This window comes from Schistocerca nitens, chromosome 3, assembly GCF_023898315.1.
Source record: "Schistocerca nitens isolate TAMUIC-IGC-003100 chromosome 3, iqSchNite1.1, whole genome shotgun sequence".
NCBI lineage: Eukaryota > Metazoa > Arthropoda > Insecta > Orthoptera > Acrididae > Schistocerca > Schistocerca nitens.
In genome coordinates, this window is record NC_064616.1 from 674,413,663 (window position 1) to 674,431,049 (window position 17,387).

A 17,387-nucleotide genomic window follows, 5' to 3' on the forward strand; every position below is an offset into this window, starting at 1 on the left:
CTTCGAAAAGACTCACTATATGCAATTTAGAATCTGTAAGAGGTTTCCACCCAGCATATGCATAAAATACGAAGAAGAGCAGATATAAGAGGTTGACAGTCTTAAATTCCTGGGATTACAACTTGATAATAACTTCAGTTGGGAAGAGCACACCACAGAACTGCAGAAATGCCTTAACAAATCAGTATTTGCAATTCGAGTGTTAGCAGACATAGGCGACATAAAAATGAAAAAGCTTGCATACTTTGCCTACTTTCATTCCATAATGACATATGGTATAATATTTTGGGGTAACTCTTCAAGTCAAACAAAAGTTTTCAGAGTCCAAAAGCGTGTAATACATATTATTTGTGGAGTAAATTCACGGACGTCCTGTAGAAACCTCTTCAAAGAACTGGGTATACTAACTACTGCCTCTCAGTATATTTACTCATTAATGAAATTTGTCCTAAATAATATATCTCTTTTTCCAACAAACAGCTCAGTTAATACATACAATACCAGGAACAAAAATGATCTGCACAAGGACTTAAAAGCACTCACTTTAGTTCAAAAAGGGGTCCACTACTCAGGAACACTCATCTTCAATAATTTGCCAGTAAACATAAAAAATTTAGTTACAAATAAAGATCAGTTTAAAAGGAGCCTGAAAGACTTACTAGTGGCCAACTCCTTCTACTCCATTGACTAATTTTTTAATAGAAACTAATGATGTATTGTATATATTCATACTATTAGTATTGTTATTTCAGCTTTTTTTTAAAAAAAAAAAAAAATGACATGTTCCACATCCACGAGGATCTCCTCAGCACGGATCTATGGAACGTAAACTAATCTAATCTAATCTAATCAAATGAACACCCAAAAACCTGTCGACACCCTATACCTATCACAACTAAGCTAGAAACAGATCCCTTGTCTGAGGAGGTATATTGTGCTGAATTTGAAACAGAGAACACAGAAAAGAAATGGCAGAAACGTTCTTTTGCAAAGACAAACACAGCATATGTTGTTGATCAGTTAAGAGAATCAAAAGCACTCAACAATAAATGAGAACCTAGTATTCCTGTAAGCTCACATATTCATTTATGTTGTAGAAATACCTCTATAAAAGAAATGATTTTAGCTCTGTGATAAAAGCCCCTTCTTTCTCCAGCCTCTTTATGTACGTGGACAGTGGATTATAAGGAGTGACACCAAACTGTCTCACATGTCTTTGAGTATGAATTGTTCCTAATTGTACTACATGGAGGGACCCAAAATTGCGAATACTGTACCTATGGTAATCATGGTTGGTTTGCTAGTCACAAACACTAGCTCTTTTCATCAACACACATTTTTGTATATGTAGAGGGAGGGTACAGATCTCAAACAGAACTTTTAAAATAAGTGCTTCAATTAACCACAGCAGAGCTATGTGGTAAGATTTGAATAGCCTTTTTCTGTAATGCAAAAATTTCCTTTACTGTAACTGACTATTAATTTTACTCCAAAAACTATTCTGAAAAGATACAAGAGTCAGAAAGGACCAAAAATAAGACATTTTAGCATCGTCTGAGGAGCAAACTTCATAAATAATTCTCAGAGAGAAACTTGCACAACTGAGTCTCTGGGTCAGTTCAGTTAAATGGTCTTTCCAGTTTGACTTGATCAACATACATTGTTAATAGTTGTGTCCATTGTACCCTTTCTAATTCATTTCTGATGAGAGCCAGCTGGAGATCTTAGATTTGTTGATTCATCTTTCAAAATTTAATCTAATATGTTTTCTTCACCAGCCAGTGTGGCCGAGCGGTCCTAGGCACTGCAGTCTGGAATCGCGTGACCACTATGGGCACAGGTTCGAATCCTGCCTCGGGCATGGATGTGTGTGATGTATTTAGGTTAGTTAGGTTTAAGTAGTTCTAAGTTCTAGGAGATTGATGACCTCAGATGTTAAGTCCCATAGTTCTCAGAGCCATTTGAACCATATTTGTTTTCTTCATATTAAATAAAGGCCAGCCTGTTGACATTGAACTATGAATGTCTGGACTTCAAAACTTAATCACTTGTTGTGGACAAAGATTCCTTAACATTTCTCACTATTATACTAGTATCATCAGTGAACAACACATTAGCTGCAGTTTCTGAGGTGTATATCTCATTTATGTAAATGAAGAAAAGATGGGGGCCTAACACACTACCTTGCAGTAAACCTGTTTTGACACTCTTTGCATGTGATAATAATCTGATTTTATCATTAGCATGAGCTAATGTAGGTTTCACAACATGTGCTTTTTCGGCAAATATGACTGAAACCATTTGTTTCTATACCTTTCAGTCCCATTGCTTCCACTTATCTGAAAGAATTCCATGACTAAGAGTATCAAAAGCTTTAGAAAGGTCTGAATTAACTTGTACAATACTGTTGCTGATAGAAAAATTTCTAGTTAGTTCATCTGTGTAATCCATTATGATTGTTTATGGCCTTCTGAAATGGAAAATTCAAGATGGAATCCAACAATATTATGAAAAGGATAGTTGCTAGTAACTATAAAGTGGAGATTCATAATAACAGAAAGGCACAACAGAATGACGACTGACACAAACACACACACACACACACACACACACACACACACACACACACATGTGCATGTGCGTGTGTGTGTGTGTGTGTGTGTGTGTGTTCTTTGTCTGGCGAGGACCTTGTTATATGAAAGCTCATTTTATGGTCTTCTACCTGTTCGAAAGGCATTTTGATTATTATTCAGCAGGCCATGGTCTTCTAAGTACTTGGTGATTAGTTGTTTCATTAATCTCTCAGTTACTTCACAGACTATTGCAGACATATATGTACATCACAAAATTCTTTGCCTCGTCTGCTCAGCACATTATTTTCCTGAGCAGTTCATGCTTGTCGTACACTACATCATTAGACCCATGGATATTATCATAAGATTACAATTAACAGAAACAATTCAATTGTTAAACTACATTTCTTTAAAAATAAGTCTATTTGCACAGAACATTTGAAATTTTTATGTTCCTATAGATTTTGTGACTAAATAATCTTAAATGCTACAGAAAACAACTTTACAAGTATCAAATTTTTATACACTGTCAGTGTTACTTTAGTATATTTTGTATGTGGAAGATTAATACAGAATCCTTCAAATTTTAAATGTAAGCAATAAACACTAATAAGTGTCTGCAGCATAATTAATTTTTTGCAACTTATTAGAAGGATTTTGCATCATGGAATAAGAGTCATATTTTAAATCTAAAGCCAGACAGCTAATCAGTTTATCAGAATGAATATATTGCTCTTTGTCAGCACTGATGATAGTCTTTGTTGTGTCTAAAACACTGTGGCACACATATTTGTACACATAATGCAAATATTTGTGTTGCAGTCAATTAAATATTTATTATAAGCAGTGCGAAGTCATGAGATATTATTTGGTAGTCCATAAATGATATGGATTACAGACTGTCACAGTGTGGTTATAATGTCAAGAAAAATGTGTACATGTCTTCTTGTAGTTACCAGGCTGTGATCTGGACGTAAATAAAAAACCTCAAGAAACATTTGTGATAAAAATCCTCTTTAATTAGAGAAAACAATAAAATGAACTTCAAGAAAATAACTGCAAGGCTATTACAAAGGTGGTATTTTAGTGTGCTGAATCATTGTTAATGAAATGCAGACCTGAGCTGTGAAAAAAAATATTATTTGCTGTTATTACTGGGTCAGTCATGATAATATATCAAGAAAATGAACATATGTAAGAGCTGGTAGCATTTGAATCACTTCCTGCATATTAAATTAGATGCAAAATGAGTAAATAATGTTACTTCACAAATAGTTGTATTACTGTAGAAATGATAGGACTGTAACTATATGAAATGAAACTTGAATTGTACTTACTGTACCAATTAAGTCAGTATTAGGCATTTTGTTTCTTCAGACAATACACATGATGGAAGTATGATTTACCCATTTAAATATTATATCATATGATTACAATTAACAGAAACAATTCCATTGTTAAACTACATTTCTTTAAAAATAAGTCTATTTGCACAGAACATTTGAAATTTTTATGTTCCTATAGATTTTGTGAGTAAATAATCTTAAATGCTACAGAAAACAACTTTACAAGTATCAAATTTTTATATGTTCATTTATACTATGGTCTGTAAAACTGCAAAATAAATTTGTAAGAAAATCTGCCAATCATTGATTGTATAAAGATTGTTAAGCAATAGAATTGCATATGTATCTACATTTATAGTAAATGCTTTATGTTTGACACATTTTTAAGAATGAGTGAAATGCTACTGAAGATTCATCATACTGCAACATGTCTCATTGTCTTGCACACTTACTATCTTGTTGTACAAGTGGCATCAAAAGAGAGCATTCATAATCTTATTGTTACTCAGGTTTGTATAATGCCGCTGTGACACCACTCACATTATACAGAAGTGAAGAAAACCTACAGTACTACATCCATAGCACTCAAACATGCATCAACTCAGTGATAATGTAAATTTTAGCACACTTATTAATCATTCACTGTGCAACTCACAGTCCACAGAGAAATGTAGTAGTGATTTGCACTTAATATCAGCACAGTATTCTGTAACAACAGCAGCAAAAAATGCATAGTCAACAATGTAGTTGGTGTTAGACTATCTACATTGTAAAGTTTTTCATCGGATAGCTGTTAAGATAATAGAATTGGCGAAAATTATTATTTTTTTATTTTACAAACTACATACTATGTTTTACATTTAATGAAGATGTAAAGATTACAGATTGTACTGTACAAATTGGATGCCTCTGGTTTCAGAATACTTTCTGGAGTTGTGGTGATCTGTTACACCTGGAGCTACACCTAATATTAATCACTGACAAATTACACTGTTTCCTGTGAGCTGACACACATTCATTCAAAATGTAAAAATTGTTTCTGTATCAAGATAAACCAGTCACATAACTCCAAATGTCAAAAACTTTGAAGGGAATCAAGATTAGGGTTTAACACTCAGTGATCAATGAGATCATAACAGAAAAAGCACAAGCTCCAACTTGGGAAGGGTGTGGAAAGAAGTCAGCCATGTTCATTTCACAGGAACCATCTCAGCATTTACATTCAGCACTTCCGGAAGTCCATGGCTGGCCTAAATAAGGAGGGGAAGAAGGGGATACTAACTGATATCTGAAATGTGAGTCCAGCATCTTACCACTGTACCATATTGTTTGTGCAAAACCTATGGTGGTTTGAACTAAGGTATAGTGAAAGAAGTTTTACTAAGAAAAAAAAACACACAAGAAAATAGATATTTTAAGTCATTTTGTAATGATTTATGCACAAAGCTGTACAATGATTCAAGATGGATGTTTCTGAAAAGTTAATTTACACTTATGAGTTCTCACAATAATTACAGCATGTTAAAGATGTGTCAGGAAGCTCACCAGGAAACCGATGTGCACAAACAAGGAAAGTCACACTGATTACTTATATAGCAGAAGAGAAGTTGGACATGCTCACCATACACAGAACAAACATTTTTACTAAATACAAATAATCTTTAGATGAACATTTACATTTAGCTTTCTTCTCCACCATTTCCTTCTAACTTCTTCTTCTGCTACTGAAGAAAGTGGAAATGGTGGTGGTCATCAATGTTATTGTTATTATGACAGCAACAATGGCACTAGCAGTCATGCTTGTTTGGAGGTGGGGATGGGGCTGGAGATGGAGGTAAACGTGCTAGTGGAGAAAGTATGTGGTGGGGGCAAGTCATCAGTCACATTATCAACAATGTCTCATCTAAGATATGAACTTAGTGATTCCATCTAGCTGCCTAATTTCTTCCATGCAAGTTTCTTTTTAGTTCTAGAAAGAGGAGCAGACAGTGTCATGCAATAAAGAATTATTGTTATTTGTGCTTTTAAATTAATCCTGCCTTAGTGTTTAATGTCTCTGGTGAGTAGAGTTTTTAAACTCTCAGTCCACATATTGAAGAAAATAATATTGAAAAATCTTCCTCACAAAAATGTCGGATGTAGAATTAACATAAAATCTTAAATATAGAATTTTATTTTAAAACAGTTTTTTTTTTTTTTTGTTTTTCTTGGTATTTTTCTAGCATTTTACAGAAACTTTTGCATTTGCAGAATATTTTGTTCATGTCAAAAGTTACAATCAACATATTTTCACTTGTGACTGCAGCTGAATTTATTCTGTATAGAAGTTGGTTCCATCTCTTGGTGATTTGTAAAACTTACAGAACAATGAAATGCACAAAACAGATTAACAGTTAACATAGGAAGAAAACTGCAGAGAATGAATTCCTTTTAAAAGTAGAAATTCCCAAAGCAGCTATTACAGCCAATTACAGACTGCATATGGTCATTACTGGCCCACTGCCAGTATTTGAAGGAACAGGAAGCTACATACATTAACAAAAACAGATGGAGTTGGGGTATTGAAAAAAGAGTTGTCATTTGATACCACAGTTATTAAAGAGTTGTGCGCATGGGAAATCCTTCTGGCACCTGCCAGTAGACCCTTATCTGATTTTGACAATGATCAGATGCCACAGGGATTCTACGTAAATAACTAAAACGTTTGACACTTGCTGTTACAGCAAAATGTTCAGTAGTGACTAGATGCTATGTATCCATCAATATCTGATCATGCTGTAAGGAGAAAAGCAGGTCATAAGGAGTGGAAAATAAAGAAATATTGGTAACCAAGACAAGAATAAATTCATTTGAGCCAAACATGGTTACAGACCCTGTGAAGGACTTAATGTCTAAATCAATATACTACAATGTTCATGAGATATGTCACATGACTCTTATTGAGCTATACAGGTAAGATATTAGCAGACTACCTAATCAGAAGACAAATTACATCACACGAAATGGAAATTTGATGAAATACAGATACAAAGAGGCTACTATGGTGACATTTGAAAATTTTAATCTCCAATCTTCAATATGTCTTGGAACAAAATACTTCCAAACATTTCTTCTTTCTGGTGTCTTTGCCCTGGTTGCTTCCCAAGATTTCTATCATGAACTGTTAATGTATATCAATTTTACAATGAATCAGAAATAATGAGGACACATGGATAGATGTTCTGCTGCCCACTCTACCTAACAGTATCCCTGGCCTTCCTTCTGGTCTTCCTGCTCCAGAATACCTATCAGATGGCCATATCCTTGGAATAGATCCAAATGCAAAACACATCCTATACCTCTATCCATCACCTCCCATTCCACACTTGTATCTGTAAGTTCTTACTCCAACAGAGGCAGAACCATTTGTGAAGACAGCCACATCACATATTAATTTTGATGCAAGCATTTCAAGGAATTTCATGTGGGTATGGCCACAAAGAAATAGTACACTCAAATTAATAACTACAGTCAAACCAAAACCAACTGCCAACTGAATCACACAGTTATAGAACATGCTGTGCGACATAATTTGGTGATCTTTGACAACTGTTTCATTACTTTTGCCAATTCTTACCCTCCCCTTCCCTCATCCTCTCCACCTCACTTCCTTTCTGAATTTCAGAGGTGGGGCTCTCCCTGAAACATATCTTTCATGCCCATAAATCACTTGGCCTCTGACTTTGCTAATCTCAGTTCCACACTTGATCGCTCTCCGTAATTCAAACCCCATTTCATTATCTCATTACCACACCAGTCCCTCACTCCTCAAGATTATTTTCTACTCCAGTTGAGCTCGTCCTCCTTCTTGGAATGTTTTCCCATCTTCCCATCTCTTTCTTTCTCCCATAAATCTCAGAATCCCACAAACAACCCCTACTTGCAGTACTTGCTCCACCTCACCCCAATATTGTCTAACACCTTCTGACTGAATTCTACACTCTTCTTAGTCCACAACCCTTCTGTTTCCACATTTCCTATATGTATGCTAAAGACCAAGATATCAGGTTCCCAGATATGCCTGTCCATCCATCATTTTCTACATACTTGTCAGCTGGCAGCTGTGAGGATTACTCCTTTCTCATACAGATATGTCTACTGTTCATAGCATGATGATACTGTGTTTGTCATTTTAAACCTTCTGGCCATTATATACTGATTCATCTTTCATGCTAAATTTATGGCTACATCATACAGTGTCTGGCTGTATTTCCATCTTTGAAGTTTAATTAAATACATTCCTTATATACTGATAATGAGCTGTATCATTATGAAGTGTGATAATTTCATTATACAGTTTCAAATGGGAAACCTGAAGCACTTGTTGTCTTCCTAAGACAGCATAGAGATTGGAAATACCCAATTTTTGTTTTACAGAGGGTCTATTTACATGTATGCTAGCATAGCTAGCATACTTAGTATTGCATTTTCAGCAATATGAGAGGTTGGATAAACTAACACTTGTGAATCATTGCTACAAACGAAAGTACAGTCTAAGATTTGTATGTAAAAAATGTGTTCAGTACAGTTCTTCTTCTTCTCCTTTTTTTCTTTCTGATATGTCAATTTTTACTGAATCCTGCGAAATCTCTGTAATTCTGATAGAGATTGATTAGCCATTTCCAGTAAACTGAAAGCTTTGATTACTTTCTATCTCTTTTTAAAACTATATTGTATCTCTATATCATACCCTTATGTTAGAAATGTGTACACAACTCAGTAATTCCTCCTAGAGTGGTGGCCAACATTTTAAGCCTGCTCTGACTCTTTTGTATGGACCTGCATTTCCGTCATTAATATTTACTGTCAGTAAAACAGTAGGATCATTAAATACAGAGCATTAAACAAGATTCTGACAAGTACTTAATCATCTGTTGCCTTTTTTATTTGGCACATCAGAGCCCTATTTGGATGACTACATGAACATATAATGCCTTAGATTAATCTGTAGGATTCACAAGCACTCTCAGTTAAGTCCCAAATAAGGTTTTATGTCCAAGCTTAAAAGTCAGAGCAAGGATATATCCAAACAGAACTGCTAACTGTCATGCCTGTAGCCCTTTTATAAACTGCCTGCGTATTGGTACCTGAGAAATTCATGTAACAACAAATATATACATTTAACATACTCTCTTAATTTGAAATGTCAACTTTTGTGTTTTTCAGCAGTCTTTGGAATGTATAACAGTATGAAATTAGGAGGTTCCTTTCATAGTTCAAGGTAATTTTATATCTCTCAAACGTAAGGGAACACAAAAAAATATGTATTTGACAGTGTGTGAGATCACTAATACCATTGGCAATTGTGAACTGTCTGCACTTGGGTTTAGCTAAATGAGCCTAAAAACTCAATGTCAAGGACTTTCTCCACGGCGGATGAAAGACAATTTGAAGAGCACTCATATGTAACAACTGCAGTTACCCATGGAAATAAATCAGCATTATAAGGCATTTAGAGTACTGAGGAAAACTGTGTCTTACATATTACACTACGAAACAGAAGGCTGAAATTTCCAGATGTAGCTGCATAATAAGTATTCATCTGTTTAGCAATGGGCATCCTGCATTCTCTCACATAGAGCTGTCCTATAGTCAAACAATGTTATTTGTTAGTTCTCTGAACTTATAATGTATTTGTTTAGGTATTATTTGAACAACTGCAGCCAGTTTCTTTTATTTTTCTTCTTTTTTAAAAGATAGTTTATTTAAATATTTGTAGCTAGTTTTGATAAGATAATCTCTCATCTCCAGATGGCTTTAAATACATTAATACAGAAATTGTCCAGTAGTTCATACTAATAATCCACCTACTGTGTAAAAAAAGGATAATTACTTGTTTCTGCTACTGTTCTAATAAAAAAAAAACAGGAATAAAAAATCTTTGAACTAGCTTTATGTCATTGTTTGGTTTAATTTTGCAGACAAGTGACAGTAAGACAACAAATTTTCCCCCAGTTCTTCAAGGGGAAAATATTTCCCAGTACATTTTTCACATGGAAAAATTTGCTAAGTATATTTCTGGTGTGACTGTAATAGACACATTAGTGTCTCTCATCTGCAGAATTAAAGTAGACTAGGACATGGGAGTATAATGTATCTATTTTTACAGCATTTGTTCTCATAATATTCATTCAGATATATAATTGCATGTCATTTTAATGGCCATTATTATTAACATGTGTTTCAACCATATTGGGATTATGTGTTTTAAATAAGAGGGAACAAAAATGAAAATACCCCAGTAGTGGTTATTATAAGCACACCTAAAACTGTACTCTACTTGCATGGAGTTCATTACAAACTAATGTGGGACTGATGACCTCATTGTTGTGTCCCTTCCCACAAATCAACCAACCAACCAACAAATTAATGTACTTTCTTTGTGCAGTAAAACTATGATATCTGACTATACTTTTTAATATCCCCTATCTAGCATCACCAGCACAATTTAGTCGTACAAATCTGAAGCATGCTCTATTAGCTATCAAGTGTATATAGTGAACTGTTAGTAACACATTTCACATATGATAATCAATACATACGACATAAATTATGAAAGGAACCTCATATACATATTGCACTAGGCAATAGTGAGCAACTAATACAGCAGCCAATGTAAATTTCAGTATGGTTACAACTCCTGATTCAATATAATAGGATATTTCCTTATTTTTACATATACACAAAGTAGTGTAACAAGTTTAATATATAGTAAACAAACAACAATTGTCAGAGCTGTCTTCAAATTGCAGCTATGCATATTAAAAAATAGTCAACAGCTGCCTCCGTAAATATGAACATATTTGATATTCCTATGGTGAAATGGTAAAATGCTGACAACCTGTTTGATTGAATTATTCATATTATCATCATATGGATTCTCACCATTCTTTGTAGTATACATCTTATGCAAATTTTGGCTGATTACTTCCCTTGTCCTCCCCATATCCTTGAAAATGCTATGTTGCTGATGGGTTCACTGTCACAATGAAGATGTTCCAGATTTTATTATGACAACAGGATCATTATCAAGTCACTGAATGACAGTTGTTTTATTAAAAGATACATACATCAGAAATTTTCAGTCTTGATTTGTATTATGCGTGTAAAAAATATGTTTCTGGGCTATTATCAAGTAGCAATCAAGTTTAGAAGTTAACATTATTTTTAATGCAGTGAGAATACAGTTTCAAAGTGAAACATTTTGGAAAACTAATCATCTATATGGTGTAATTATTAGTGCAGCAACTAGCAGATCTAATTTTCCTGAGTGTTCGCATTTTCAGTGAGTCCAACAGAATTTTCATATTGCAGCATAATTTCCAAAACAGCTCTATTACATATTCTAATTTATCATTGAGGTAAGTCTGTCCTGAGACAATCCTAAAGCACACACAAATTTTTATTGAAAATATAGTTTGTTTGATATTTTTCAAGCATTATTATACTTTCCAGTAGCTTTATGTATTAGCCACAGTTTAAATATGCTCCTATCACTGCAGCCTCTGTGCCAAACTTGGATTATTTAAATAAGGAAACTACTCTTTATGAGTGGTATTTGCAAAGAATTCTACATAATACTTGGGAGTGGGAGAGCCCAAATAATGACATAAAGGGATTTTGGGACAAGATACTGAAAAGTTACCATGTAGTCCATGTGATCTGAATTGCCCTACTAAAGCAAAATGGAAAGAAAGTAGCTGTTTCATAAGATATTAAACTTTGAAAAATATTTGGTGGCAGATGACAAGCTACCAGTGTATGATAATGTGTAAATGGTCCTGTACAACCATATAATATAAAATGAAGGTAACAACAAAAAGAAACAAAACTGTCTTTAGGTGTAATTTTTCTAGAGTAGTTATCACTTAAAATGTGTTCACATTTCACTTATTTTAATAAAAGAAACCCACTGATGATGGCACAGAGTTGCTGAAACAGGTTTACATCACATGAAAAACCTGTGCTTTGCATTAACAGGTGGACCGCATATCCAAAAATTTTAGCTACAAACACAGCAAATTCAAGAGCAGCAAGTCATAATTTAGAAAATACATCAAGTTCAGCTCCAGAGATCTGAATAAGTATTGAGAATAAAATGAATATTCTGCATTGATAACCTGGATGAGGTCACAGTGGAAATACATTCCTCTTAAAACAGGAAGATTGAGATTTTATGTCCCCTCGAGGATGGGGTCATTAGAGATGGGACACAAACACAAACAGGACAAGAATAAGGAGGGGAACTGGCCATATTCAATTTGAGGGAAATATCCTCTGGTATTTACACCAAGCTATTCAGGTAATCTGCTTAATACCTAAATCTTAATAAATGAAGGACAATTTAGGTTCATTGGCTCATTAACAATGATTTCATTTAAGATAGATAATCTGAATTTGGATTTCTGTGTCATACACTGATTCCCATTTCTCCCAGATACACCTCCAATCCCTTAACCTTTGTACAACCACACTTAGTGCCTTTCTTGAACCCATATGCAAAGGGAGAAGGTGAAATGCAGGACTGACACACAACTTGACCCTCTAAAAATCCATCAAGGAACACTGAATTGAAGGTGTGCATCCAATGGAGAAATTAACATCACCAGTATCTAACAACCTGACACAGGAAGGCAAAGAAGAAAGCCTGTAATAAAACTGAGGACACTAGCTCATGGTCAGAAACACTGTACTGCCTCCTCAACTTTCTTTATCCCTGAAATTGAGAAGATGAAAATGTCTTCTTCTACCTCAACATCAAGATCATCTACAGATAATTCCATTAGCAACCTTTTTCATTGAGATGAACAAGATTTCAGGTATATCAATGCATAGAATGAACACTGACAATATAATGTATTTCATAGAAATACATCATAAAGGACTTACAAATATTATACAGTTTAAGGATATGAAAAATAAAGTGCATAATGTGTCCCATGACATTTTAAATGAAGTGACTGAAACCTACCAAGACAACATTTTCCCAGTTGATGACACTTTGAAAAAATGGTGTGAAAGAGTTCAATGTATCAAGAATTTATTTCATTTCTCTTTCAGAGTACCTGTTCTGTAGCCCACATGGATAGTCAAGTATGTTGAAGTGCTTGCTTCTTGGACATGGAGAGGCATGCTGTCCTTGGATCAAATCCATCTCATCAATTAACACTAGGAGCCAATGCATTAGCCAACTTGGATGTGGCTTTTAGGCAGTTTCGCATGTTCACTTAGGTAATTATTAGGTGTAGTTGCAGGTCCTTCCACTGTCACACAATGCACAAACACTTCAAAAACTCAATCACACTCAACCCTGCTATGTATTCTAGGCACAGATCTCAGGTATACATAGATTCCTCCCCAAGGGGAGCTGGGAGTATCTTCAAACTGCCTTTGGGAGTGGTGACCCCCATCATAATAGTAGCCTACATACAGGTATAGTTCTCTGGAAAAATGGAGCAGTACCATACCATTTCCAACCCAAAATTAGCTAGATGTAGGACACCGAACAAATTGATAGATTACCTGTTTTCTGAGGAATATTAAATTTTGACATCAGCTTTCTTTCTGATCTTCTGATTTCACCGTCAAAACTGGGCCCACACACACAACCGTTAAATATAAGCAGAAACATCGTAAACTGAAATATTATCACTGATCTGAATTGTGTGCAATTCAATATTATACAAAATATTGGATGATTAAGAATTAGATGTAGTTCTCACCTATAGGTCATAAATGCTGACAAAATGAGTATAATACAATTGTTGAGCAAGAAGAGGAAGTGTTAAGAGTATTCTTAAAGAGAAATTTTATCTTCAGTGTTTGGCTAGCAGTATGTGCGGTACCTCTTTTTCCTATTCATCTCAAACTAATATCGTATCTGTCACTGCTACCTTTCTTCTTGGAGAAAGTACTGCACCTATTCATCTAGTTTCATCTCTCAGTATGAATTCTTATTAGTTATAATACTTTTTTCAACACTGATCTATTGCAGATCATTTTTAAAATATTACCAATCAGTCAGTTATCATAATTGTTCATTATTTCCAGTCTATCAGGTAGTTTTTTTTTAAATGTTATGTGTCTATATCACTGCAACTACATAAATTCCAAACAGTTACAAATCATCCAAAACGAATTTTCACTTTTTAGCATATTGTGCACGGATTTGAAACTTCCTGGCAAATTAAAACTGAGGGCAGGACTGAAACTCAAACCCAGGACTACTGCCTTTTACAGGCAATGCTCTAGTGACTAAAGTACCCAAGCATGACTGATGACCCAACCTCACAATTTAGGAGTGTAAGATACGACACACTGATGGAAGTAAAGCTATGAAGGCAGGCCATGTTTGGATAGCTCATATAGTGCACTTGTTGATGAAAGGCAAATGTTCCAGGTTCAAGTCTCTGTCCAGCATACAGTTTTAATCTGCCATGAAGTTTCAGTTAATAAATATGTTTACGTGCAAGTAGAAAAAGTTTCACACAGAATTACAGATGCTTCTGATGATGTATTGATTAAATGACTGAAATACCCTTTTTTTTACTACACAGAATTTATAACTAGGAGCCCATAGGAACAGCAACTTTAACAGCTACAACAAATATATAGATGGAAACAGCATCAGACTGCTTAGGAACAATGTAAAAACAAAATATATTTCAAACAGTGTGACTTTACATTCCAGGAATGATATTTTCTGACAAAGTGGTCTGTGTTTGTGTATTTCATGAGCTCATCATACCTCCTTCCCAATAGATTCCACAATTAGGAATTTTTGTTATTAATCTATGTTTTGGTGTGTATTTTTTACATCTGCACAGTTATTGTCAGGTAAAAAAATAGGAGGAAAATGGTGGAAGTGAGGGAAGGCACAGTGGTTGTGACATTGGACTCACACAGTTCAAACATGAAGTTTTTTATTGTTTTCCTAAAATTGCTTCTGGCCAACTTTGAGATTTTTTTCCAGCAAGGTCACAGCTAATTCTTCTCTGCACTCATTCCAGTTAAATTTGTGCATCTTAATGACTTCAGTGTACACAAGATGTTATAAATTAATAAATAAATAAAACTATTACCTTAGAAAGAGTACCCAGTACTGAACTAAGAGGTTTCATGAACCTGTGATGCAAACAGGAAGTATCTCTGTGATAACACTTCACACATTTCTATTTCTGATAGTGCAGTTCAGTAAATGCTATCACTTCAGACTACAAGAATTCCCGTATGTTACAAGTAGAGAATCCACAGGCTTATTGCAATAAACATACAATGCCATACACACCAGTTAAAATGCAGCCTTTTTATGCCAAAATAATATTTTTAATACTTGTGAGAGAAAACTGATCACAAAGTATGCAAAAGAAAGTTCCATTTCTGTATACATGACAACATGGACGTCAATGAGTAAAACACCTTCTTATATTAGTCACTGCTAATACCTAATTTACACTTTTTTTCTTCAAGTGAACATTGTAAAGAATAATAGGTTGATAAAATTTAACTGGCAAACAGAATGTGGTCAGCTCACACCATATAGTTGCAGTTATCAACATATGACAAAACTGTAAGCAACTTATTGCTGATAAACAAGTACTTCCTACAAAATAAATCTTTGCTCACAGTTGAAGATGTGTTGTTGAGATACCCAGACTTCAAATGAAAATAACAATAATTCACAGGTAACAAAATAATAATACTAGGAATAATAAAAAATAAAAATAATGTATCTATTTACACTTAAACAAAATCTATACAGCAAAATAACTTAAACAAATACTGGTACTTGTACTACACAATCAACTTCTTGAATAAACAGTATTCTTGTGAAAGTATTAAATGTTTAACTGAGTATTGCACAAATAGCAAAGCTAAAGTGGCCCTTCTGGAGGAACAGTCAGTGTGTGACACACCAAGGATGAGTTCAAGATAACAAATGAGCTGTTAACAGTCAGTCATAGTTTAAATGATGGAATGTACACTGAATGCATGTACATTATTTACTTAAAATAATGTAATGTTGTCGATTTTAATATTACATTTGGTATTCGAGTTTCAACAGAAAGTCTGATGAAGAAAATTAAAATCATTTATGTGCTATTTACAATAGGAGAAAGTTAATGACATGAATAAATACTTGTAGGAAAAATGTTGGCACACATTAATGCATGTCCGACACAAAAATCACTTGCACGTGTGACGATCAACTTGAGTTTCACAAGTCTTGCACTTAACGTAGCAGCACCATACAAATTTGCACTGGCATCTCTCTGCATGTTTGATTACCTATAAACATGTGAAAAGAAAAAGACATCAGTTATTTACTCTTATTTAATGTTAAAGATCTGTGCACATTTTACCATTTACCATCAATGTACAATTAAGTCACGAGCTAAATCAAATCTGGGGCCTCTATTTAACCTCAGAGCCAGTGAGCCTATGTATAAAGTGCACCAGCCATAAATAAAAGTGTTTCCACCATTCTATTGCTGTTTCACAATTGTGAGCCCATACATATTCCTTCAGTATTGTTTCAACTAGCACAGTGATAAATTGTGTTGTCATACATCCAAGTGAGCAGTAGTAATATAAAATAAACAGTGAGCTGAAGGAGAAAAAATTATATCCCATGCAGAGAAATAATCCAGATTATGTGCTAGTAGCTCAATCCTACAATGAGGAAGTTGACTATGAGATAATTAATAATCAAACAAGCAGTTTCCTGGGATATGATGCAACTGTGCCGTTTACTGCCCACTCATATTCTTAAAAACAGGGTGCCCACTTAGGGGATGAATCTTAAGTTACCCATAACTGTTGTATGAAAACAGGTAAAAGCAGAGAGAGAGAGTCAAAGTCGACAACAGTGCTCAACTTGAATTTGTAGAACAATTTTTGCATTTAACTCAGTTCATATTTCCTCCATTTGCACATTACACATTTCTTATGCAAGAGAATTTTGGTGTTGTACTTACCAGAAATTTAATTTTACCATATTGTACTGTTAATGTGAAATCACTGCATCATTTTCTGTGAGTGCATTAATTATGAAGGATGCAGAAAATAAAGTATCAACAGTAAGTGTTTCATGAAAGTTCTGTGTGCCTAGAATGATGTAACTGAAATATTCTCCTTCATTGTGTCAGACTCGATAATAACTTTTAAAACAATTTTTCATCATCATAGTTTCAGAACCTATTTGATCATTCTGATACTTTCTTCCAGTGCAAGCTTTTCAGATTATCATAGAGTAACTTCCTACTCTGCAGATTCTTGGTTTATGAACTGCCTCACTTCAAATTTCTTACAAAGGTGCCTGTTCTTTCTACACTGTCTTTATATCCTTCATTCATGTAACCTCCTTCATTCCACCTTCCCTTCAAAACTTTATAATATTCTTTGCCATTCCTGATTTTATATTTTCCAC

General features: G+C 34.4%; 1 protein-coding gene across 2 annotated transcripts in view; it reads right to left on the reverse strand.

Annotated features, from left to right (window-relative positions):
- Positions 1-14,863: 14,863 nt before the first annotated feature.
- Positions 14,864-17,387, reverse strand: part of LOC126249708 (protein Wnt-16-like) — an 879,813-nt gene continuing 877,289 nt past the window's right edge. For both annotated transcript variants that reach the window (XM_049951388.1, XM_049951387.1), the window contains exon 7: positions 14,864-16,246. In XM_049951388.1, the coding sequence (XP_049807345.1) occupies positions 16,145-16,246 (102 nt within the window). In that variant the 3' untranslated portion in view covers positions 14,864-16,144. The remainder of the gene's footprint in view (positions 16,247-17,387) is intronic.